The sequence below is a fragment of the Pipistrellus kuhlii genome, unplaced genomic scaffold (genome assembly GCF_014108245.1).
Source record: "Pipistrellus kuhlii isolate mPipKuh1 unplaced genomic scaffold, mPipKuh1.p scaffold_m20_p_13, whole genome shotgun sequence".
NCBI lineage: Eukaryota > Metazoa > Chordata > Mammalia > Chiroptera > Vespertilionidae > Pipistrellus > Pipistrellus kuhlii.
In genome coordinates this window covers 35,486,908-35,513,121 of record NW_023425438.1, presented here as the reverse complement: position 1 = coordinate 35,513,121, position 26,214 = coordinate 35,486,908, and the positions used below count along the sequence as shown (strand labels likewise).

General features: G+C 40.3%; 1 protein-coding gene across 28 annotated transcripts in view; it reads left to right on the top strand.

The window, feature by feature from the left end:
• The window catches only part of AAK1 (AP2 associated kinase 1), a 140,512-nt gene that overhangs the window by 41,168 nt on the left and 73,130 nt on the right, over positions 1 to 26,214 (top strand). For all 28 annotated transcript variants that reach the window (XM_045580854.1, XM_036435607.2, XM_045580847.1 and 25 more), the window contains exon 2: positions 21,761 to 21,879. In XM_045580854.1, coding sequence (XP_045436810.1) covers positions 21,761 to 21,879 — 119 coding nt within the window. The remainder of the gene's footprint in view (positions 1 to 21,760; positions 21,880 to 26,214) is intronic.

Here is a 26,214-nt window from a genome sequence, read left to right as displayed (position 1 = left end):
AGAGAGAGAGAGAGAGAGAGAGAGAGAGAGAGAATATGAATATGAATATGATTGGCCCAAGCTTGGGTCAGCTATCCTTACTGGTCCCATCAACTCTGGCAAGGACGGGTAAAGGCATTACTAGTATTTAGTCAGACATGACTGGTTGGGAAAGGGGAATTTTCCGAGAAAGGTGAATCACCAAGTTGGGCAGACACTCCACAGCTTTCTATTCTGATAGTGCATTAAGAAATTGTAATTCCAGGAGAAAAATGAACATCTGAAATAAGACCGTGGCAATGAGTATGGTAAGAGTAAGCAGATTTGACAAGATGGAGAAAAATCAAAAGGCTCTGGTGATTAGTTGGATGTTGAGGAGAGGGAATTGTTGAAGAAGGGAAATGGGGTAGATGGTGGTCACATTCATAGTGATAGGGACCACAGGAAAGGAGGCTTGGAAGTTGGGAAGACATAGGGAGCTTGATTTTAGTTTTAAATATGTTGAGTTTAGAGTGCCTATGGAAATTATAAGGAAATGTCCATTAGGCTAATTGAGAGAGTCGAATATATGGATCTGGATCTATAGGAGTGTTGTCAATATTATGAATGTAATTAAAGGATGCTTAACTGCTTAAGTAGGGGTGTCGAACTCAATCAGAGAAGGGGCCAAAATCTAAAATCCAGCCTAAATCTCGGGCCGAATGGTTTACTGAACAGTCATTGTGATGGAAACACAGCGGAGTGCAGTAATGACAGCGCGGTGCGGGCCACATTGCAAGGCCTGGCAGGACGGATTTGGCCCGCGGGCCTTGTGTTTGACACATGTGGAAAGGATGAACTCGCCTACAGAGCATTCATGTAGTAAATACAATGACTCAAGACTGAATTTTGAAGAAAAAAAAAATACTGGAATGTAAGGAACAGGAAGAGGAAGAACTCTAAAGGAGATCAAGAAGTGGACAGAAACATGCCGAAACCGGTTTGGCTCAGTGGTAGAGCGTCGGTCTGTGGACTGAAAGGTCCCAGGTTTGATTCCGGCCAAGGGCATGTACGTTGGTTGTGGGCACATCCCCGGTGGGGGGTGTGCAGGAGGCAGCTGGTCGATGTTTCTCTGTCATCGACATTTCTGGCTCTCTATCTCTCCACCTTCCTCTCTGTAAAAAATCAATAAAATATATATTTTTTAAAAAAATAAGAAGTGGACAGAAACATAGGAGAAAAACTGAACATGTAACGTCCTCTCCTTTGGACACCCAGTTGAAGTGTTTGATTCTGGAGTTTCACCAGCGAGCAGAGCTGCATGGCTGTCCCTTGAGATAACATCTGAAAAGTAGTGTACTGGACTGAGCCACAGCGAGGGCCTCGGAGAGGGCAGACACCACCGCATTCCAAGAGGTTTCTGAATGACTGGGCGATGGCAGGGGAGAGAGGAGTATAGGCAATTAAAAATGTCTGCTTATGAGAGAAAAGGGGTGGTAGCTAGTTGGATTAAGAAAGGCATGAAAATATTTTTTTCTCCTTTTTTCTTTTTAAGATCAGAGAGACTTGGGACATGTTTTAATACGGATGGAAGAGAGGCAGAAGAGAGGATAGGTTGAAAACTCAAAAGCCCAGCTGACGTGGCTCAGTGGTCGAGAGTTGATCTATGAACCAGAAGGTCACATGTTTTGATTTTGGTCAGGGCACATGCCCAGTTTGCAAGCTTGATCCCTGGTGGGGGGACGTGCAGGAGGCAGCTGATCAATGATTCTCTCTTATCATTGATCTCTCTCTCTCTCTCTCTCTCTCTCTCTCTCTCTCTCTCTCTCTCTTTCCCTCTCTTTCCTCCCTCTCACTCCTTCCCTTTCTTCTTCCCTCTCTTCCCCTCAATCCCTTCTGCCTCTTTTCCTCCCTTCCTCTCTGTCTCTCCTTTTCCCTTCCTCTCTGAAATCAATAACACACACACACACACACACACACACACACACACACACACACGAAAATAAAAGGGGAGAGAATTTCTGGAATGAAATCCTTAAAGGGAGACTGATGGGTTCCAGAGACAGGAGGAGGACAGAGGTAAGGAAAGGGCTATTATAGTTAATTTAGAAGCGTGAGGGATGTGGAAGTTAAGGTAACTGGGTGGATCCTGAGCTTTTCAGGACTGAAAAACTGTTGGTAGGTTAGGGATGGTGATGGAAAGGGAGGAATTGAGACCCCTTTCAGATATTTTAAATGATGCTTTTGACTCTGAGAAGAATTTTAAGAGCAAAAGTGAGTAGCTGTGCTGTATAGATTAGTGGGAGTTTGGGGGAAGGTGGTACATATGGGAACAGGATCTTGTTGCATTTGAACTCTTGTCTGAGCCAGGTTGTAGATATGCTCAGCATTGCACTCTCAGGTTTCTTTAGGATTGAATCACTAATTGCGATGAAGCAGACACAGTCAGCATCTCTTAATTCTCAGCATTCCGAGAAAGCCTAAAGGCATCTTTCTGTCCAATATTTCACTATAAAGAGTTCCCACCACCTTTTCACATATTCTTACTAATACAGTCCTGTTGGGATGTGTGTGTGGTCTGGTTTTGTCTAATGCTCTCCAATTTCTGCTTCATCCCCAAACTTGAATTGCCATAATTAATTACTGCTTGAAAGCTGAGAGGTAAGGCCCAGTGTCACCTTTTACAGTTCTGGGAGTGGGCGGGAAGTGCAGTGAGTTCTCCTTCCTCCCAACAGAAGCCCTTTCCTCCCAACTGAGACCGAAGTTGCCCATTGCCCTGGAAGTCTGAATTCCCCCGAGCGCATGAGTGAAGATGAAGGTGAAAGAGACATGAAGGATGGTGAAGAGAATTTGAACTTAAGAATAAGAAAACCATCTCTACAGTCCCCAGTGCCTCCTCACCCTAAACTGCTCGTCCCCATTGAAATGTGCTGCTGCTTGGTCTGGGTCCCTTATCCCTCCCCTGTCAATGAATGTGGTTGGATAAGGAGAGGCTCCTCTCTGCAACAGTGTAGATGGCACCTGCCTCCTGCTGTCAGGGCAAATACAAAGGACAAGAGAAGAGGGGTTTCGGGCCAGGAAGGAAGGGCTGTAATTCAAACCTTGTAGCTGAAATCCTTCCCACAGTCTGGTTCGTCAGGCAGGTCTGGGAAATGATCTCCACTGTGCTAGAAGGTAGAAGATACGCTGAAAGCCGAGGCACCAGTAGTTACCTGGCACTCTCCTATATCGTCACTCAGCTCTCCTTGCCATGGAGTTTTTAAGTAGAATGGAACCCGATAGGAGTGTTAGGGTACCATTTCTCCCTCACAGCAGGGGAGAAAATTCTACAGGATGGCCTGGTGTCTCAGGACAGCACAGTGGCCACTCTTAAGTGCATGGTGCCAGAGGTCAGATAATGGAAAGTTCAGTGAATTCTTTGCTTTGGTTTGTCTCACTTTCCTCATTGGTAAAGTGGGACTTGAGTCTCTGAATGGGTAATGGGGGTAATTTGATGAGAAGATCACAGTAGAATATACTGGAGGAGTCTTTGGAAGCATGTTTTGTGGGTGAACTTTAGGAAATGAGCCTGCCAGGCACAGATGCAGGGCAGTGGGCACACACCCAGGCTATTTGGGTTCTGCTGCTTACAGAATAGACCTGTGATTTCCTATTGGATAGACTGATATAATACTTGCCTCACAGGATTATCATGAGGATGCAATTAGATGTTGCATGTGAAAGTGCGTGGTGCAGACTGAATCTCAGTAGTGCTATTTTTGGATGTGTCCTAAATAGATGCTATAAAGGAGCTGGAAGACGTGATGGTCTGATTGAGAGTTGGCCATGTAGCCTTAATGCCATGAAGTATTATAATGTGTGTATGTTTCTTCTTATATTCAGGTTATATTCGTGTTATTACCAGAACTGTTTTCAGACTGCTGTCCAGGGTGGTGATGCTAGGCATATGAGCCTATGCCTGTTCCCAGGTGGATGGAGGCCTTGATAAACTTTTCATAACCATGGTTAATTGGGCTAATTATTATAATTCACTTTCCTTAACTTGCTCTTTGAATTTGTATCTGAGCAGCATGTGTTTTTATATTGCCATTAAACTCAAACATAATTGTTAACATATTTAAAAATAATATTCTAGCCGAAACCGGTTTGGCTCAGTGGATAGAGCTTCGGCCTGCGGACTGAAGGGTCCCGGGTTTGATTCCAGTCAAGGGCATATACTTTGGTTGCGGGCACATCCCCAGTAGGGGGCGTGCAAGAGGCAGCTGGTCGATGTATCTCTCTCATCGACGTTTCTAACTCTCTATCCTTCTCAATTCCTCTCTGTGTAAAAAGCAATAAAATATATATTTTTAAAATAATATTCTATTAAGAACTAATGCATCTTTCTATGGTTGGTAGGTTGTCAGTCATTGTATATTATATATTTTTTTGAATGGAAAGAATTTTCCTATTTTAATCCCAGTAAGTCACTGGAGAGAGAGAGGTTGGGCTCGACTTGTGGTCTAAGGGAATCTGGGAGAATATATGGGGGCTCTCTAGACCAGATTACTTGGTACACTTCACATGATTGTAGAGGTGAAAAATTTCCAGGAAATTAGTCAGGATTACAGTAAACATAGAAACAAATTAATGCAAAAAATCCACAATGAGCAAAGATAGGATCAGTGGCAGTACTGTGCCCAGCCAGATTGGAGCCCGAGGCAAAGGGAAAAATCAATATTGACCCTGACTTTATTTAAAACTTTAAAATTTGTTATCATGGATTTTTTGCATTGATTTTCATTTAAAAATATGTTAAAATATTATTTATCTTTATTACTGTTTTTCTTTTTTTGTTTTGTTTTGGTATTCCTTCAAATTTAGAGTTCCTGACAAGTGCCTCATTACCCTCACCCTAGTTCCAGCCCTGGTTTTACACTAAAGGCAGAGAAAATGTTCTCTGCACAGAACTTACTGCATTGGGCGGTGCTGTTGTGCTTGTGGGTCCTTTTTGGAGACTTAATACCTTTCTTAATACCTTTACCCAGATTTGAAGGGCAGATTTTTATTTAAAAACAAATAATTAAGGTTGTTTTAATAATTTAGGAAAGATAATACATGGTCATTACAGAAAACTTGAAAAATAGAGAAAAGGGTAAGGAAGAAAAAATCATTATGTAATCCCATCATCCACAGGTAACACAGTCATAGAAAAATTTTTTGATTGTTTCAGTCATGGCATTTTGTATTTTCTTCTAGTCTCTTTGCTACACATGTGCATTATTACATAGCTGTGTTCTTAATAAATTTAGAGCTTTGTGTCTTGTCATTTAATATATTGTATGCATTTTAAAATGTTAAATGTTAAATGGCTATATAATGTTTTGTTGTATGAACAAACGTTTATTTTCTTTAAAAAATTTTTCTTATTGGACATTTAAGTAATTTCTATTTTTCCTTACAGTTTTTTTTTTTTATTTCAAGAATTTTTGTGCATATTTCAGATTATTTCCTTAAAATAGATTCCCAGAAGTGAAAATTTTACGTCAAAGTTCTTTTGGGCTTTTTATACATATATCTATCTTGCTTTCCAGGCACATGGCAGCTCACATTCCTACCAGATCTATGACTGCCTAACAGACTGTTTGCAGATATATTGAATAGCTTAGAGAATACTCAGCTCTCATTCCCTTTCCTCTCCTCAACTTTGAGTAGTACTGGGTACTTGGGTGGAATTGTCCTTCTCTTACTTCAAGTAGGGCAGGGTTCTCTGTTTTTCAGATCTACTTTCCTTCTTAGTTTGGCATAAATCTCTTAGAACCCTGAATATTTTGGTTTCTCTTGGTACCTTGTCTTGGCTGCTGAATGAGTGAGCGCTTTCCTGATTTGGTTTTAGATATTTCCCCCTGGGTTTCTGGCTGTTCTGTAGCCTCTTTCTTCAACCCTTTGTTGACAACCCCGCCTTCTTCCTCAAGACTCTGGTTATTGGAAGACTCACCTTTCTTCCTAACCCATAATTCTCTGTACTGTTTTGGTTGTTACTCATTTATTAGAAAGCTAGTTGATGAGCTTATATTCATTTGGTGTCTCTGCTTCAGTGAAGCTTGGTTCCTTTATGCTTGTTTGGCGCCTGAGTCAAGTCTGATCTCATCTGTGTTCAAGCAGACTTGGGAGTAGGCTATCCTTGGAGCTTTACTACATCACTGTAATTTCCACTGTGAGCCAGAAGCTGACTCCACAATTCTGTTTCTCTTCTTGTTTCCCAGTTCCCACTTAAAATTTTTTTTTAAATTGATTTCAGAGAGGAAGGGAGAGGGAGAGAGAGATAGAAACATCAATGATGAGAGTGAATCATTCCCCACACTGGGAATCAAGCCTGCAATCCTGGCATGTGCCTTGACTGGGAATCGAACTGCGACCTCCTGGTTCATAGGTTGATGCTCAACCACTGAGCCATGCTGGCTGGTCCCAGCCCCCACTTTTTTTTGAGACACCCATTGAGTTTCTGTTCCCCTCTCCTGAGGAATGTCTTAACCTTTCAGGTCTCCCATGGAGCAGAGTGGAAGAACAACATGAACAGTAATGTCTGGGCAGATTTCTCTACTGTGCAGGCAGCAGTTTCTCATGGGTTTGGGACTAGAGTGAGATACTCACTTCAAGTGCAGAATTTAAGGGGGCATCCAAAAAACTCAGTAATCAATATAAATAATGCATGCAATACTTAAAAATAAAAATGAGTGCAAGAAACCATGATGAACAAAATATCAGAATTTAAAATAAAGTCAGGGTCACTTTAACAGCATTGTGCCCAGCAATACTGCAGCCTGAGTCAAAAGGAAAAGTCAGTACTACTGACTTTGTCTTTTTGTGCCTATGGCAAGTGCCTCACTGATCACCATAGTTTTGCCCTTGGTTTTACACCAAAGACATAGGAAGTTTTCCCCACGTGTAATTCAGTGGATTGGTTGCTGCTGTTATGCTCCTGGTCCTTTGGAGACTTTCCTTCTCGACAGGTCTGTCCAGGTTTGTCCATGGCCGAGTTCATTTTTCACTTGAATTGTTTTCTCCCACTTGAGGACTAAAACCTCTTCTTTATGATTATGTTTTGATAATCCCAGGGAAAACCATCTTCACGACATTCCTGAGGAAATGAGTGCTGGGATTTTTTCCTTCCCCATTCCCTAATCCTGATCTTTGAGCTCAAGAAACGTTACAATGCAGCCTTTGTCCCCCTGTTCAAGTTCCTTGTGACTCTACTTCCCCAAGTAGATTTTTGACCACTCTCTTATTTAGATCTTTAATGCAGGTTCTATTTTAATGTACAGCTAGTTTCTTAACTTAAAAATTCTCACTCTTCAAGTACAATTTTTAATACTCTGTTTTAACACAGTGTTCTAGCTGCTTTCTTTTAAAAGAGCCTATAATGGTTAGAATTATTAGAATCAAATCATATGTATTCTGTAAACATATTGGTACAAAATGTCTTAGGGTCATTGGGTGCAAAGAACAGAAATTTAATTCAGATTATAGTAAGTAAAAAAGAATTTGTTGGATGAATACAGGGGAATTTTCCAGAACCCAACAGCAGGAAGTGAAGCTGGATTTTGTGAGTATTGGAAAGTTGCTCTTCTGTCTTTCTGTCTCTCCTTGGAGCCTCATAGTCTTAGATTACAGCTTCTTCCAGTGTCTTACCCCATTTTCTTGCCTTTTTGGAGAATACTTCTCTACTTATTTGTGAGCATGCACATGACTGACAGTACCCACCAGCCTAGTCTACTTGACTGTGCAACACCACCTGATTATAGTTCCTGAGGTTGTCTCAATGGAGAATGTGTGCCAGTTGCCCATTCCTGGTCCAGCTAGCAGTGGTGAGGGGAAAGGCGTTGCTTGATAACATTAATTATTATTTTCGTGTGGGGTGAAGAATATGGTAAATTAGACCAGTATGTTTCCTATAGTAAATAAAAATAAAATAAAATCTTTGTCCTCTGAGATAATACACTCCTAGTGAGAAAGACTGGTATTCAGACAAGTGAGATATACTAGTAATCAGAGTAAGAAAATAGTGTGGAGATGGGCATTCTGTAGGTGAAAGTTCACCTTGGAGTCTTGGTTTGAGCTACACTTGGACTTAACAGTTACAAATTACTAATTAAATTACAGTTACTAATTAAAGAGATAGTAGGCATTCTAGATAGAGAATATAAAGCAAAGCACACTGGAGGGTGGTGTCCTGGCACTCAGTTCAATCTGGGCTCCAGGTTACGATTTGCCTTGTATGCCAAATTAGGCTGGGATTTTATATTGTAGGTGGTTGAGAGCTAGAGAGTTATAAGCAGGGAAACAACATTATTAGCTAGCTGTTAATCATCTACCATGTACCAAGTACTGTGCTAGTCCTGAGGATTCCAAGAGAAATAAGAAGCTCTTGTCATTTTAATTTTCTTTGGTGACTCGTTTTTCAAGTGCTCCACCTAAAAAACAAAGTAGAATGTTGTCCTTAAGGTGTCACAGTATTCAAAGTCTTTAAACTGGTATTTTATTGATAATATGAAATGATAAAGTATACAGGATGTCCCAAAAAAATGTACATACACAGTAACAACTGACAGCTCATTTTTGAAAATGAAATGTATTTTAATAAACACTGCCTTATAATTATTCAAAGTGTGTGTATATACTTTTGAGATACCCTATATATGATATCTTACTAATAAAAGCCTAGGTGGTCCTCATGCCATTGTGCCATGATGCCCTGATGCAGTAGTAACAAGATGGCTGTGTGCACAGTGGAGATGGGGTTCCTGTGGCCCTGTGCCCACCACGGAGGCTGGACCCCTGGCTCCGGCCTACCTCTTTGTGGCAATCCATTAAGGAGCTCCAGATGGAAGCCAAGGCAGAGGCAGTTAGGGGTGATCAGACTGGCAGGGGAGGACAGTTGGGGATCAGATCAGACCAGCAGGGGAAGGCAGTTAGGGTCGATCAGATAGGCAGGCAGAGATGTTAAGGGCTATCAGGCAGGCAGGTGAGCTGTTAGGGACCATTGATCCCAGATTGTGAGAGGGATGTCCAACTGCCGGTTTAGGCTCTAACCCTGTGGATCGGGACATTCCCCAAAGGGTTCCTGATTGGAGAGGGTGCAGGCTGGGCTGAGGGAATGAATTTTGTGTACCGGGCCACTAGTTTTATATAAAAATACTTTTTAAAGTGTCATATATTATAAAGTATTATGATAACAATTGTCATGTCTACCAGAGTAGAAAAGAGTAGCTCCGCCTTTGACTTAGCCTATTAGGTGGAGAGATTAGCATATAACAGATAAATCATAATGCATAATAATAATAATAGAGGAACTGGACAAACTTGTACCATAATATGAAAACTGGGGGGTAATTGTCAGGGAAAGGGAAGAATTCACAAAAGGGACATTATTTTAACAATTTTAAACTCCTTTTATCAAGCAGAAGACTGAGACAAGAAATTGTAGTCGGAGGGAATAGTGTGCATAAATCTCCTGAATGTAAAGCAGCAAAAAGGTTCAAGTTCTGAAAGCTTGGTGATAGAGGAAGAGAGAGCATTAGGAGATAGATTTGGGCCAGAACAGGGCAGTATTCAGATTTTAAAGGGTCTAGAATTGTCATATGTTGTTGGTAGGAGTATAAAATGATATTGCTACTTTGGAGAAAAGTCTGGAAATTTCTTATAAAATTAAATATACACCTACCCAGTGGCCAAGCACTTATACCCTGGTGTATTAGGTAAATACCTAATGAGAAATAAAAACATATGGTACAAAAAGACTTGTAGAAGAATGCACATAGAACTTTTTTTTCAAAATAGCTCCAAGTTTGAAATAACCCAAATGTAACAAACTACCCTATATACTGTACAATGTAAACAATTGTGAGTAAAAGATCCTTACATTTCAAAATACATACTGTGTGATTCCATTTATATTAAGTTCTAAAGCTGGCTAAACTAGTAATAGCTGAAAAAGCTTAAAATAGTGCTTGCCTCTAGGATATGAGATTGTCTGGAAAGGACCATGAGGGAACTTTCTGTGTGATGGAAGCTTTGTGTTTTGATAAAGGTTTGGGTCACTTGAAGATACGTATTTATCAAAACTTACCCAGTTTTCCCTGGATGGTTTCATTTAGTGGTTAGAGCCCTCAGACCGAAGGGTCTCAGGTTTGATTCCCAGTCAAGGTTGCAGGTTCCCCAGCCCTGGTAGGAGCATGTGCAATATGAAACCAGTTGTGTGCCTCTCTCACATCTATGTTTCTTTCTCTCTCTCTCTCTGTCTCTTTCTTTCTCTCTGTCTGTCTCCCCCACACCACCTCCCATCCATGCCCTCTGGAAATCAATGGAAAAAGTATCCTCCAGTGAGAATTAAAAAAAAAAAATACACGCCAAAAAACTTATTCATAATGAGTGAACACATAATACAGTTGATGTATTATAGAGTTGTATACCTGAAACCTGCATAATTTTATTAACAAACTAGAGGCCTGTTGCATGAAGATTCGTGCAATAGGCCTTCCTTCCCCTCACTGCCGGCACTGGTTTTCCTCTGGCACTCGGGACCCAGGCCTTCGCTCTGGCCACTGCCTTCAGTCTTCTCCACTCTGGCTAGAGCGCTGCTCTTGTAGCTCCCTCCACCCCCGCCCTGCCCGGGTGCTCCATGCCTGCATATGCAAAGTAATCCACCATATTTGTTGGGTTAATTTGCATACTCACTCCTGATTGGCTGGTGGGCATTGCGGAGGTATGGTCAATTTGCATATTTCTTTTATTAGTGTAGATAGCATCCCAATAAATTTAGTTCAAGAACTTCTTCCAGCAATATATTTAAAATTTGTACATTTTTTTATAAATAGAATTTATTTCTGCCCTGCCCTGCAAAAGAACCATGAATTCTGAACACTGATTAAAGATGGTGTTCTATCTTGCATGCTGAAGTATTTAGGGTGAAATCCACTGAGGTCTATAGCTAACTTGAAAATGCAAGATGAGTTGATGTTTACATGGATGATAAATATGTGATAAAACAAGTCTGAAAATGTTAACAATTATAAACTAAACTTAGATGGTGGGTATATGGATGTTTGTAGTATAGTCTTTTCAATGTTATTGTGTGTTTGAAATTTTTCAGAACAAAGTGGGGAAAAATAAAAAATTTTCTTATGCATTGCTGTGTTAAGGAATTTGATTTTTATTCTGGCTTTGGGAAACCAATGAATGTTTTTAAGAGTAGTTATTTTATATGAATTTTAGAACAGAAAGGATCTAAATTCTAAAACATGGAAAGTTAGGATCCTATTTTAGTTCTTCTGGAAAGAAAAGAGAAGAGTTTGAAAGGGCATCGGGATGGTATAGAAGGGATAGATTCTGGAGAGGTTTATGGGATAGAATTATTAAGACTCAGTGAAATCACCTTGGGTGATGGCAGGAGTTGGGATGGAGGAGAGATTTTGAACTGGTGCACAAGTACTGGGTGAGGGACCATGACCTAGGGATTGGTCAATTACGGTGATAGGTAATACAATCAGATATCCTGAACCGCAGAGGAAAGACTTTAGCATGAAGTTAAATTGGAATGCTCTGGAATTAACAATTAGGAGCTGAGAAAATGTTTTGATCTTATTGCAAAAGCAGTAAGTGCTGAAAACAAAGTAAGCTTTGGAACATGAGTTCTCTTCCTGCATTTCAGGATGAGAACTCACCTTCTCTGACAACTAGGAGGGTTGAGGCAGATTAGGATGGCCTGTAGAAAGCAGCTGTGTTGAGAAACCAGTTCTAACAAAACCTAAACTGTTGGAAACTTATATACCACATGTGTCAAACACAAGGCCCGTGGGCCAAATCCGTCCCGCCAGGCCTTGCAATGTGGCCCGCACCGCGCTGTCATCACTGCACTCCGCTGCGTTTCCATCACAATGACAGTTTATGACTGTTCAGTAAACCATTCGGCCCGCGATTTAGGCTGGATTTTAGATTTTGGCCCCTTCTCTGATTGAGTTCGACACCCCTATTATATACCTTTGATGCTAGTGCATATCTTCTTAGGACAGAAGACACAGCTTTTAACCTGGCTGCTAAGCTCAAGTCATCACAATAGTAAATGTTCTTTTTGGAACAGGATGCTCTTTCTGGAACACAGCTAGTTGACCTGATCTTGTTGCAAAAGCAGTAAGTATAGAAAACGAATAAGCTTTGAAGCATGAAGTTAAAGTGGAGTGCTCTGGAATTAAAAGTTGAGAGCCAAGAGAATGCCAGACAAGCTTTGGCTTTGTTAAAACCCAAGTTCTCCTTTGGAGAACGTGGACTATTAACACACGTCAACTCTTGGTGGAAATGATTATAGCCAGAGCTTGGGTGTCTGCGGTGTGGGGCTGACATCTGGGCATGGATGCCACACCCTCTGGCTGACCTCAGCTGCTCTATTTGTGAGCACACCACTTGTTAGAAGATTGCTGGCAGTAGGGGCTTAGTGGGCTGAGATAGTCCATGTCCAAGAGACTCTCCACTCCTTCAGGTGAGGGATTGATGCAGGATTGAGCATTGCGGTGTTTGATTTCTTTTCCCTTCTCAACTGAAGAGTGTTTTTATATCCAGCTCAAGTGTTATTTTTAAAAGAAGGGATTGCACATAGAACAAGTGGCACTCTGTGACAGCACAGATTTCTGTAAAGCTCTCCATACAGCTGCACCTTGTACATATTGTCCCAGGATGTCGTCCAGTGGGTTCATCTCATGCAGCTCTCAGTGTGCTGGGTTTTTCTCTGAAGGGTAGACTACCTTATCATGGAAGACCCTTCTCACAAAATGTGTCCCTTCTGTCCCAAACTGGATTCTAATATTCTGAAAGGCTGAGGCTATGTGGTATTTGGCTTTAAAGAAAAAAATTTTTTTTAAATTGATTTGAGAGAGAGAGGAAGGGAGGGGAGGAAAGGAAGCAGGGGAGAGAAAGAGAATGGGGGAGCGGGGAGAGAGATATCAGCTACCTCCCATACACACCCTGACCAGGGATCAAACCTATAACCTGGGTATGTGCCCTGACCAGGAATCAAACCAGCAACCCTTTGGTGCATGGGATGATGCTCAACCAACTGAGCCACACTGGCCAGAGCTGTATAGTGTGTTGTTGTTGTTTATTTTTGGGGGGAGGGTGTATTTTTTTTTTTAATTGTACTAGGCACATATACTGTGTAACAAACTCCTGAGTGCCTTTCTTAGGCACTGTGCTGGATGACAGAGGCTGCAGTGAGTCAGTCATTGTCCTTGTCTTTGTGCAGTTTACTGGATTTAGGGAAATAAGATGCCAAACAAGGGATTACCCACCTAAATATTGAATATTCTCCTGAGATGCCCTAAAGGAAACATTATAGGGTGCTGTGTATAACAAGGGACATAGGAATTAGGAGCTAGTCAGTCCAAGAATGAGGTGAATAGGGCAAAGGAAGAAGCATGCACAAAAATCCTTAGGGAGGATGGAATATAAGCAACATTGAGGAAGAAAGAAGACAATTTTGGCTGAAACAAAGTGAGCTGTGAAAAGCTGTTGTGTTTGAATGATGCTGGAGAGAGATATCACACCATATCACATAGGGCCTCGCTTGCCATCATTAGCATTTGGAGCTTTATTCTGAGAGGGGCCAGAAGCCACTAAGGAATTTCAAATAGGTGGATGATACTGAGTTTCTCTTTTTAAAAGATCACTCTAGCTATAGAGAATAGAAAATGGCTTAGTCTGATGTGGGGAAGCTACTCAGTGAATTTAAGTGAACAAAGAATATGGTCCTTCTGATGTCTGTGATCATTTTTCTCTTTATTTGCCAAACTAGAGGCCCGGATTCATGCACGGGTGGGATCCCTCTGGGTAGCCTGCAGGGATCGGGCTGAAACCTGCAATCCAACACCGCCTGCAGCTCTCACTTGCCACTCCCGCTCATCCCAGCCCCACTGTGCCTGCTGTGGGTTCGTGCCCAATCAGTCCCAATTGAGAGGCTTGCACTGCCTCAGCAGCGTTCCCTAGCCATGAGTCCTGTATCTGGCGCCCTCCCAAGGGGAGGAGTAGCCTGTGGGATCGGCTGAAACCAGCTCTCTGATATCCCCTGAGGGGTCCCAGATTGCAAGAGGGTGCAGGCCAGACTGGGGAGGGTCTGTGGGAAGGCTCCAGGGCATGCCCGGCCCATCTCACTCAATTCTGATTGGCCAGACCCCAGCAGCAAGCTAACCTACCTGTTGGAGCATCTCCCCACCAGTGGTCAGTGCACAGCATAGCGACTGGTTGACCAGTTGATTGCCTGCCCCCTGGTGGTAAGTGCATGCCATAGCGAGCGGTTGAACAGCCTTAGCATATCATTAGCATATTATGCTTTGATTGGTTGGTTGATTGTTCTGCTGTTCAGTCTATTTGCATATTACCCTTTTATTTATAGGCTAGTTACCCCTATGATAATGGTACAGGGAGCTCTGGGAAAGGCCCTCTTTTTGGTGGGTCTTAGCTGTTGACAGGCCAAGCCCAATTTGCAGTGGTTCTGTGGGCAGTGATTCACAAGCTTCTGGTGTGTGTGAGCCAACTCGATTTCTTGAAACTCTAATCTTTTGTTCTAAGTAGGCAGATGACTTCCCTGGAAATACTCCCCAGTTATTACCATCCTAGAAAGGAAGAAACAATTGCCCGTGTTCAGTTGGGGCTGTGGCCTTGACTGGATTTCATTGGTGCTTCTGTTCCACTGCCAGGGTTTGCCAGTCTCCGGCTTGTGCCCACAGCTCCTGATGGGAAGAGAGGAAGTTGAATACCTCAAGTCATCCCCCATCTGGGTGTTCAAGCACTGCTTTGACATGCTCCCCAGAAGGAGCTAGCACATGATGATTTTTAATTTGAGGCAAGTGTGGAGAGATGAAAAAACAAACCCCAAGTTCCCACTGTGATGAATGCTTCAGATTGACCTTTTCTCCTGTGAAATCTTTGCTTTGCTCCTTGCCATCTGTTCTGAAGTTTGGAAAATTTTTGTTTTCTTCTGAAACTTTTGGCAGTGTCCTCCATATGAATATATTGTAGGTGGGTGTTTGTAAGCCTCTTGGTTGTCACTGCCTATGGGAGATCACAGACACTGCAGACAGTTCGCTCAAGTTCACACGGTGCAGAGGACTCTATTCCCCCTAGTTAGCTAGAGAGGTAAAGCTTTGGTCAGCCCCCCTTGCCTTTCGCTGTGTCTGAGCTCTGACCTTCCCTGGTAGTGGAGGTGTTCCTGCATGGTGCACTGCTTATGGGAGGGGACGGCAGTAGGAGAGAGTGGACCAAGATGAGAGCCAGGGATTGGTATGCCTGGATTTGAGCCCTGGTCCTGCCACTATGTGGCAGTAGGAAGGAGGCCACTGTGCCTCAGTTTCCCAATTCAGTGGAGTGTGTAATACTGATACATGCCCTGCTTACTTCACAAGGTTCCCATAAAGATTGGAGCAGGGCTGTATAGTGAAGTCCTCACATAGAAATAGCTTTTCCTTAACCTGACAGGGTGCAACAGATTTTTTTGAAAGTTTGTTGCCTGGATTTTACCTAAAAATTCAGCTTGTCCTGGAAATAAAAAAAAACTGGGAAACCCTCGGCCCAAATTTCACCATGGTCAAAATTGACTGATGTTGACAAACGGCTCCCCATGAGCTAAGGTGTGCACGTCTGGTTTGTGCTCCCCAGTCAATGAGTCCATGTCACCAGACTCCCTGCATATATTGTGTTATACCTGGACTGTGTCCCTCCTTTACATGATCTTTCGGGCTATAGGCATTTGGGTTTTTGCCCTTGATCTCCAGAAGATATTCCAGATTGAGAACTTTATGATAAGTGTCATACAAATACAAAGGTTTTTTGGGGGGGCGGGGGAGGGTAGGAGTGGAGGTAAGGAGGGAATACCTAGATTCTTCACACGTCTCCTATGTGCTAATTGCTTTGCTTACCATGTAATCCTCCCCAAAGCTGAGATAGATCTTATTGTGAGAGGACAGGGCCTCAGAGAGCTTGTGGCTTGCCTGAACCTGTGGACCTTAAAGGAATGCTACTTAGTCTCAACGTGAAATGGATGCAGTGCCACAGCCCACCCTTCCCAGAAGCTGCCTCCACACACGTGTATCTGTAGGAGGTGTGTTTAAAGGCTGTTTGCATGACTGGCAGTGGTATAGTCCTTTTTTCTTTAAAATACGTTTATATTATATAGATATACAGACTATTCTGTGTGTACTTTCTTCTTCTTCTTTAAGAGGTGTTGTCTTCCCCTTCTTGTCCTAGCATCTTTTTCAGAATTAATATTAAACAGATAAGAGGAAGCTGTGTGCAGAGCCCTATCCTTAAGTGGAGTCATTTTTTTTTTTTTTTTTTCATCATTGGGATAATGAAGTACATACCCCCTATAATCCTAGGGCTCTGAGGAACAGAGTTTTAAAAGCAATAATTTAGTCTTAATTTCTGCAGTTGAGGAAATGGAAGCCAAAGGGATCCACTAATTTGTCCAGTGTTGCCCCTTCTTTTATATCTTCCAGATAAATTGTACTTGAACGGGTTCTCCATCTGATTGTTTAGAAAAACCTCAGAATGCTATTTTATTTTATGTTCATTTCTCCTCCTGTGATTTAAAGAGAAACTGCATCGTTCAGTGGGTTAAACCTTATTCTAAAAGAGAAACAAAGTGGAAGATGAGGATCAGATTATGGGTCTGGCTGTTTTCTCTCATTTTATGTAATCTGGCTTCTTTGTTTGGTTTTTCCTTTTATCTCAGATAAGTGAAAGCCATTCCTAAAGGTGTAGATGGGGCTAATGTTAGTTAGCAAAAGAAGTTTTCTTTAACCTGCAGGAAATAAGCAGGCAGCAGATTTTAATGCCTAGAATCTTGGCCCAATTTTAAAATATCCACCAAAACTCCTTTGGCTGCAAATCCAGAAACCCTGCCTCAGCACCATGATGGGCTTCTTTGTCTCATGGTCTAATCATTCTCTTTGTCTGCCCAGCTGTTTCCCATCTCTGTGCACATTGCTACTCATAATCAGTTTGCTGTTTTTCTTTCCTTCCTGCTCACCTTACTTTCCCCATCCCTCACTTTTCCTTGCTACTAGTAAATGGAAGTCACTAATTGTCTTGATTCCTTCAGAACTGCCCCTGGGGTCTGGTACCACCCAGCATGACTCAGTGTTTGAGACCAAGCCAGGAGAGGTACTACACTTAGTCCTTCAAAAGCCCCATTGCTGATATGGTATTGAATATCATGAGCAGGCTCCTGAGGGGGTTTTGTTTTAAAAGTTTAAGCCATAATGATGCTGATGACCATGATCTCTTGATGTCAGAGTTGAAAGAGATTTTTAGAGATTGTAATATCCCCTCCTTCCCATGATCAGGGCCTGGGAGAAATGTGGGAGGCTGGCCAGTTAGGGAGGGACCATGGGAGGGCTCTAGGGTTTGTCCGGCTTGTCTCAACCAGTTCCGATCACCTGGGCCCCAGCTACAAGCTAAGCTACTGGTTGGAGCGTCTGCCCCCAGGTAGTCAGTGCACATCATAGCGAATGGTTGAGTGGCCTTAGCATATCATTAACATATTACACTTTGATTGGTTGAACGGTCAATGGGTTGACCGGACACTGAGCATATTAAGCTTTTATTATACTATCATAGTATAGGATGGTGTGAGAAAGAGGGAGTGAATGCCTACAAGTAAGCATGAGGAATTCTTTGCAGTGATGTTTGCAAGAATGTTGTGGAAATGTGTCAAACTGTACACTTAAAAGAGTGCATTGTATCACACATGAAGTTGATTTTAAAAGATTAGGGATCTAGTCTGAGCTCTACTAGTAATTAACTAGCTCTATGTGTTCTTGTGAAAGGAGCTTAATCTAAAAAAAGAAAGAAAGGAGCTTAATCTCTCTACATCTCTTTCCTATTAAGAAAATGGGGACAATAGATAGCTCACATACCCCATTTAATTATTGTGCATTATAAATGAAATTATTTACTTTGAAATGCATTTAAGAAAATATACTATAGAAAGTATAAAGTCATAAAAAGTATAAAGTCATGCACTAATGCTGGCTGGGGGTTAGGGGAAATTCCATAAACTCCTCTTAAGGGAAGAAAGGCAAGAACTGTGATAACCAATATATGAGCGCATATATATATATATATATATATATATATATATATATATATAATTTATATATTGGTTTGTATTTGCAAGTCATCTTTTAACTGTGTAACATTGGTTGTATCACTGCCCCTCTACCCATCAGTAAAATGACAGGGTTGGACTAGATCAGAGGTAGAAAACTGTAGGCTCAGAGACTCTTTAAAGCCTTCCAAAGGTGTTTTCTTTAGCCTCTAAACTCAAGGGTTGTGGCATTAGGAAGGTTGAGAACCACTGCTCTATAGTGTCGGCCTATCCATTATTTATTTAAAATATGACTAGTTGCCAGTGTTTAAAACTGTAGATTGCACATAAAGTTTTGTGTTTCCAGTTGATCTTTTTGTGTGTGTGTGTGTGTGTGTGTGTGTGTGTGTGTCTTTCCAGTTTATCATTAGAAGTGAGCAGATCTGAAAAAACTGGGTCCATATTCCTACATGGCAACAAGTGCCTGAAGTTGTGTAGTAGCTGCTGCTTTTTGGGGGCCATATGCTTTAGTTTCCCACAGTCTCCACCACACTCTGTAGCCTTTTCTATTCTCCGTAGTAACATTAAGAGCAAAGCTAATTCATTTTATAGTGCCCTCTTTATGTTAGGACATGGTTATACAGAGGGGACCCAAACAGACAAAATATCTATCATAGTGAGTAGAAAGTACTTATCAAAAATTAGGAGAAAGTTAGACCAAGAGTGCTATATATTTTAGGGAAAGTGGGAAGAAATACGTTTCTTTGTGGAACTTAAAAAAAATTCCCATATATCTCATAGGCAAGAGTGTGTATGTGCTACAGTTATCTTACCTGTTTTACTTGCTTACCTCACAAAATGGATCAAATCTTTTTTCCTTTTGTGATTCAATAAATTTATGGATTATCCAAAAAATTTACTCCAGTAAAATCATGGAGATTATTTTAGTATTTCAGAAAATGCCCGTAGTCAGAGAGTGTCACAGGCTCTATTGAATGTTAGCTGTTCTTAGCTCTGTTCAAACTATCCCCACCTTAGCGTAAAATTTTTTCATTTAATCAAGCTCTTGTGATGCAAATCATTCTGAAATGAGCTTCTTATTAACAGTCATATAGCTGCCTTCTGCAGTGGCCTGAACCCTGGTCCTTGTGTACTGGAGACGTATCTTGCTATCTCCCCTCTACCTTCTAGTAACTTATATCTCTATTTGGTCAACTACACAGTTTATATTGGCCAAGATTTTATATTGGCAGGCCTTTCAGGCTTATATTTTGATTGCACGGTCAAGAAACCCTGATTTAAATGCTTCTCAACCTGCAAATAGGCCCTTGTATGGGCATAGATGCTTAATAAAATGGTTCTGTTTCTATTAGGCATATGGTTTATTGCTCTGCCTTTAGATTTATAAAGGTCATGGGCTTTGAGAATCTGGGCTGGCTCTTTTCAACCAGTTGTGCTTATCTAGATTGTGTGGTAGGCATCTGGCTCATTTCTTCAGTCTTGGCTGGAAAGGTCATCTTGCTACCTGGTGAAGAAAACGACACTGCCCCCATCTGGTGACAGTTACATCAAATTGCTGCATCATTAGCTTGCTTCTGAAAGGATGGCCTTGTTCTTTATTGGTGCCATGCATCACAAAACTGCAGGAAATGGCCATTCCCAATTTTTGTTCTGCAGCACTGTCAGCACTATCAGGGGATTGCACAGTTTCTCTAAGGTACATGAACTGGAAAGAACACATTTTGGACGATCAGGAGATTGAATCTGTTCCAGGTTCTGCCCATAACTAGCCATGGGACTCGTAAGCCTCAGTAGGTTCTCTACCCATAAAGCAAAATGCTTGAACTTAATGTTCTCTAAGGCACTACTGGTATAAAATCTGTAGTTCTGTGATTTTTTTCAAAATTCCATATATTTATAAAATGAAACACAACTTAGACTGTTTACAAAACAGGTATGAATATACATTGAAATTTTATACTTTATACTATCGTTTTCCTCAGTTCTTGATTCTAAGACACATCATGAATTTTAATAGCCTTTTTTTTGGAAGGGAGACAAATAGCATTTTATTAAATGTGCATCTTTATAATAAGAAAATTTCAGATATTGAAAAAAATTAAATAGTAAAAATTTGCATGTTGGCATTGACATTTTGGGGGGTAAATGTGTGATAAGTGCATGTAAGGGTTAGAAATCTCTTTGTAAATACTCAAAGTTCTAGAATTACAATTGAGCAGTGCTAGTGTAATTTAAAGTATTAGGAGAAAATGGAAAATGTTATTGAGGTACAAAGATTAAAGAGATGACAGTTGAAATTAAAGATTTATTTGGGTGATTCATAAGTTATATAAATGTCTAAACATAGGTTTTATACCTGAAACTAATACTACATGTCACTGTAATTGAAAAATAAAAACAATATTTAGAAAAAATAAAGATTACTGGAGAGTGGAGGGGGTGTCAAGCAGGGAAAAAGGAGACATATATAAAACTTGAGACAATAATTAAAAAAAAAGGTTATATGGTAAATTTTAATGTTTATCTGAATACCGAAGAAGAGTATAGTGACAGTAAATATATAAACATGCAGTTTCCAGTAAATCATTATCAATATACACATTGGAACATTTGAATCCATTAAAAATTTTCTAACACAGAATTATGTGTGTATTTTAACATGAAACAGTGCTTTATGATTAAAGCTCTCTTTGGTTATAAGGAACAGAAACTTATTCAAGCTGACTTAAAAAGGAATAATTATTGTAAAGATGCAAAAGGAGATTCTGTGAACATCAACAAACAGGTGCTGAAGTTCAGCTGGGCTTCAGAGGAACTAGAATAGTAGTCAGTATCCAAGTCCTGTCTCAGGCCTGAGATCTCTGTAATCACTGATGATTGCTCTATTAATTTTGCATATGGCTGTTAGCCCCAAACCAATGCCATAACTTCAACTCAAGTTCCCATACTGATGACTTCTCACTGCATTCTCCTTCATCTAACTAGTGATTACCTCTGTGCAGTGATTCGTTCTTGTTGTTACATAGGCTCAATGCGCAGGATAGTTCAAGCTAAATTATGAAGGTACACGAGCAGGCAGATGGACTAAGTGTCCAGTATAGGTTCCGCTTATCCCAAAGCCTACAACTTTGACAGCTGTGCAGCACCTTATCTATCTATAACCCCTTTTAACAATTACACAAAGCACTTCATACAGTGTACGGGGAGTGATGACAAGGTTAAGATTTCTAAGGATTTGTGGAACTCTAAAGTATAACAAATTGAAAGTATTTAAGAATGCTTCAGCTAGTAATTATTGCATTAAAGGGAAAAATAACACGGAGCTTCACAGGATTATAGTTAGAATTAAGAGCTCAAAGTGCCTCGGACAGTAGTTGGAATGTAGTTTTTTCCCTTTCATCTGTTTATCTGTTTATTTGTAGGTTCTTTTGAAGGTAGTTACTATTGTTCCTTTATCCTGAGATTGGTGTTTAGGAACAATTTCTCTCATTTCTGCCACCCACCCGATTGCCTCTGAGTCCTGAGAATCTAAGATTGCCTTCAAAGCCAGGCCCGTGCCAAGCGTAGTTGACAGTGGCATCAGCACCACCAACAGTGACAGCAGCCACCAAAAGTCATTGACTTTTCCAACATGATTCAGAAGAACTTATATGTTTGTTTCTCTCACAGGTGGATTTGCTATCGTGTTTCTAGTAAGGACAAGCAATGGAATGAAATGTGCCTTGAAACGCATGTTTGTCAACAATGAGTATGATCTCCAAGTGTGCAAGAGAGAAATCCAGATAATGGTAAGGCTGCCCCTCAGACTTGAGCCTGCTTGTTTAAAACGGGGGTGGGGAGAGACTGTGCCCTTTCATGAGAAAGGCGGGGGGAGGGGATTGTTCCTTTCCCTCCCAAGGGGGAGAGGCCTCTGCACATGATGGGAATGAACAGCATTGTGGTGTAGGATGCTGCTCCTGCCTTGGTCACCTTCGGTTACAGGTTTGAAGAGAAAAGGACCTATTGAAAGAACAGCTATACTTTTTAGGTCAGAGAAATAGTTTTGGGCATTGGGAAAGTTTATTTCACAACATGGTTCCCAGAATTAAGTGTAGAGTTTAATCTGGAAACCCTAGCTTTTCAACAAGCTCTTCTTCTAGTCTTATCTTCTGTCAGTTACCAATCCAGTTTTCAACTCCCTTGAGCTTTTCAGCATTCTGTGACGTATCTTTCCACACATTTTTATTTTGTACGTGTAGTTCTTTCCACCTGGAATGCTTTTCTCTTCTTTGGCCTAGAAACCTCTTACTCTGATTTTATTTATAAAAGTCTAAGAATAGGCAAAAGTGATCCTTGGTAATAAAAGTCAGAAAGCAGTTACCAGGGTATAAGAAATTGATTAGAAAAGGGCAGATGGGAACTTTTTGGGCCATATAAATGTTTTATACCTTGTTTTGGGTAGTGGTTACACAAGCCTGTATAATTGTTGAGCACCTTAAGATCTGTGCATTTATTATATGTTAATTATATCTTAAAAACTTAGTTTTCAAGATACAGATTAATATGTTTTTAAAAATACTTCCTGTCTACTAGAGGTATATGATAAAAATATTTATAGATAAAATAATGTGATGACTTGAGGTTAATGAGTGGATTTGGAAGAGAATAAGACTGGCAATGAATTGATTATGATCAAGGCAGAGTGATGGAGTTTGTTGGAGTTGCCTTTTTCACCTCTGTTTAACATTATATGTAAAAAATGTAAATACTAGTCTTTTAATCCATCATGTTTCCACAGTACTTTTTAAATGTTTTTAAAATTTCTTCATTGATTAAGGTATTACATATGTGTCCTCATCCCCCATTAACCCCCAACCCTCCCCAACTCATACCCTCACCCCTCTGTTTTCTGTGTCCATTGGTTAGGCTTATATGCATGCATACAAGTTCTTTGGTTGATCTCTCCCCCTTACCCACATCCTCTCCACAGTACTTTTGTTAATGCCAATTATATTGTTTATCTTGTTATTTTATAAATAGTACTGCTATCAAAAAGTAAGTTATTTAAAATCAGAAACTTTATATTCCAGCGCATTACTTGACATAGAGGAAATACTTAATAAACTTTGGATGAAATTAATTTATGAGTAATGGTAATAGCATGTTCATCAAGAGATGATTCATTTGTGCTCTGGATTTTAATGCTTTTGTAAAGAGATCTAAAAAGTGGATGAGGATGGCATTGTAGGGATTCCACCAGGCTTTGCTTGCCCCTACCCACCTCTTGTGGGATTGCCCTTTCTGTGGCTCCTTAGAGTAACTAGTTATACTGTAGTTGAGTTACTGAAGAAATTCAGAATTTTAGAGAGCCTCGTACTACTCTGAATTCCAGAAAACTTAAACTATTTGGGAAGTAACTATTGATAGAAATGTGTTGCTGACATTATTGCAAAACAAATAAACAAAAGCCCGTAAGTCTCATATACTAGTAAATATAGTCAGGGCCATGAGCATCTGTCCACAAGGCACCAATGTTTTCCCACTACCTTGCCACACAACTCAAAATGATTGTGCTCACTATACTGGTATTTTCCTTTATCTATCTCATGGGTTTTCTGGATGCTTACTATTCTCACCTTGCCCCTGTCTTGCTCAGCTCTCACACTTCATTCCCTGTCTTTGCTTCTGCTATTTTCTCTGCCTGGAATGCTCTTCTCATTCATTTTCTGATGTTAGCAAAGCAATCCTCTCTTGAACTTTTCCCCACTCATTTATAATCATGTTCGAGGGCTTACTTTGTGTTAAGCAGGCACTGGAGTAGAGGAACTAAGAAGACACAGGCCCCATAGGTGCTAACAAATTAATGAAGCTGATTAGGAATTAAATTATGTGGGTTCAAGTTCTAGTCCAGCCAGGTATTAGCTGTGGGAGTTTTGTTTCGATTTTTGTTTATACTTTTTAAAAACTTAAATACTCAACTAGATGAACTAAATAAATTTGTTACAAAAAACGTCAAACCATTCCCCAAGGGCTCCTCCTATGCCATTTTGGAGTCCCAAGGCAACCACTTTTAGTTGATTGATTTGCTATATTTCTAATTAACATGCTGACATTGCTAATTCTTGATTTCCCCTCCCCAGTCCCTGGCAACCACTGATTTTTTTTTTAAACTCTTGCCATAGTTTGCCTTTTTTAGAACTTCATATAGTTGAAGTTATTCAGAATGACTCAGTATATAGCCTTTTCTGATTGGTTTCTCTCAGTAATATGCATTTAAGGTAGGGGTGTCGAACTCAATCAGAGAAGGGGCCAAAATCTAAAATCCAGCCTAAATCGCGGGCCGAATGGTTTACTGAACAGTCATAAACTGTCATTGTGATGGAAACGCAGCGGAGTGCAGTGATGACAGCGCGGTGCGGGCCGGATTTGGCCCACGGGCCTTGTGTTTGACACATGTGATTTAAGGTTTTTTGTGTCTTTTTTTATGGCTTGATAGCTCATTTATTTTTAGGGCTGAGTAATATTTCTTTGGATGGATGTATCACAGTTTACCTTTTCACCTACTGAAGGATATTTTGGTTGCTTCCACATTTTAGCAGTTATGAATAAAGTAGCTATAAAGATATGTGTGCAGGTATTGTGTGGGCATAATTTTCAACTTATTTAGATATTTCATGTATTTTTAACTAAGCTATTATTATTTCAATCTTTTTAAAAAATATATATTTTGATTTTGTACTGAGAGGAAGGGAGAGAGATAGAGAGCTAGAAGCATCGAAGAGAGTCATCAATTAGCTGCCTCTTGCACACCCCCTACTGGGGATATGCCCACAACCAAGGTACATGCCCTTGACCGGAACCGAACCCGGGTCCTTTCAGTCCCAAAGCCGATGCTCTATCCATTGAGCCAAACCGGTTTCGGCTATTATCCCAATCTTAAAGATTTTCTTTTTATGTTTGTAAGCCAGAGCTAGAACCTGTTTTTAAACTGAACCCTCAGCTGATTCATATTTATATGAGTGTTTGACCACATTACTTAGAATCAGACTCTAAATGACTTTAAAGATCTATTCAGTAAGTACAGGATTAATTAATGGTAGACTTGGGAAAAGGAGAGTACATTTGAGTGTAGATAAGAGAATATCTAGGACTTCTTATGTAGGTAAACCCACAAGCATCCCAGATACCTTGGCTTTCTATAACTCCAGGACCAGTCCAGATTCCAGAGTTTTTCCTTTCACTACTACACTGCACTTGACAGTTTTTGTATGCCTGTGAATAACTCCTTGAAGAGGAGAGTTATAAAGGAAATTTATAGTTATAGAGAAGGAAAAGTAAGGCAAAAGACTCCTTTACAAAGCAACTTTGGGAGAGAGCTTTAGCACTGCTTTTCTTCATCTTTTAAATTAAGAAGCTGAAATTTGGTTAAAAGGGTCTGTGCAACCCTAGTGTGGTTCTAGAAATAGGTAGCAATAATGTTGAATTAATTCAGAAAACATTGAATATTTAAATGGGGGTTCAAAAGGAGTTAATATACCTTTTAGAAACTTATTTTACGCAAATATAAGTACTGTAAGAATCTGTAGGTTTGATGCTGACATTGCAAGGAAGGGTGGCTTGAGAAATGATATGTGAGGAAATTAGTTATATGTAATACTTACATTTATTGTTTTGAGGTGAGTGATATTATTGAATTGCTATTTAAAATGCTGTCTTCTTGCACATGAATATAAAGGTTTTTAGGTATGTATTTAGGAATTGAGTCCTCTTTTTTCTTATAAGGCCTTAAGATTTTTAAGTAGGAATTCTGCTACAGGAATTGTGAAGTTAAAGATAGAACATTGTTCTGTGCTACAAGCATCATTAATTAGGATCCCAGATAAATTTGAAATTTGTCATCTATAGGATCTGGGTTGAAGGGCTGATTTTCAAACGGTAGTTTTTGTGTGTGTTTATGAAAAAAGATTTTAAGCACTTCAAGCAGTTAAATATGGAAGTTAATAACTAACTCTAAACCACTGTAGATATCTATTTAATAAAGTAGGTCTTCTAATAACATGTTTGTCGGTACTTTATTCATTTTGCTTAGTGTTAATTTAAAAGTAAAGTTTGAAATGACAACACAATCTCTTTAGACTGTTAAA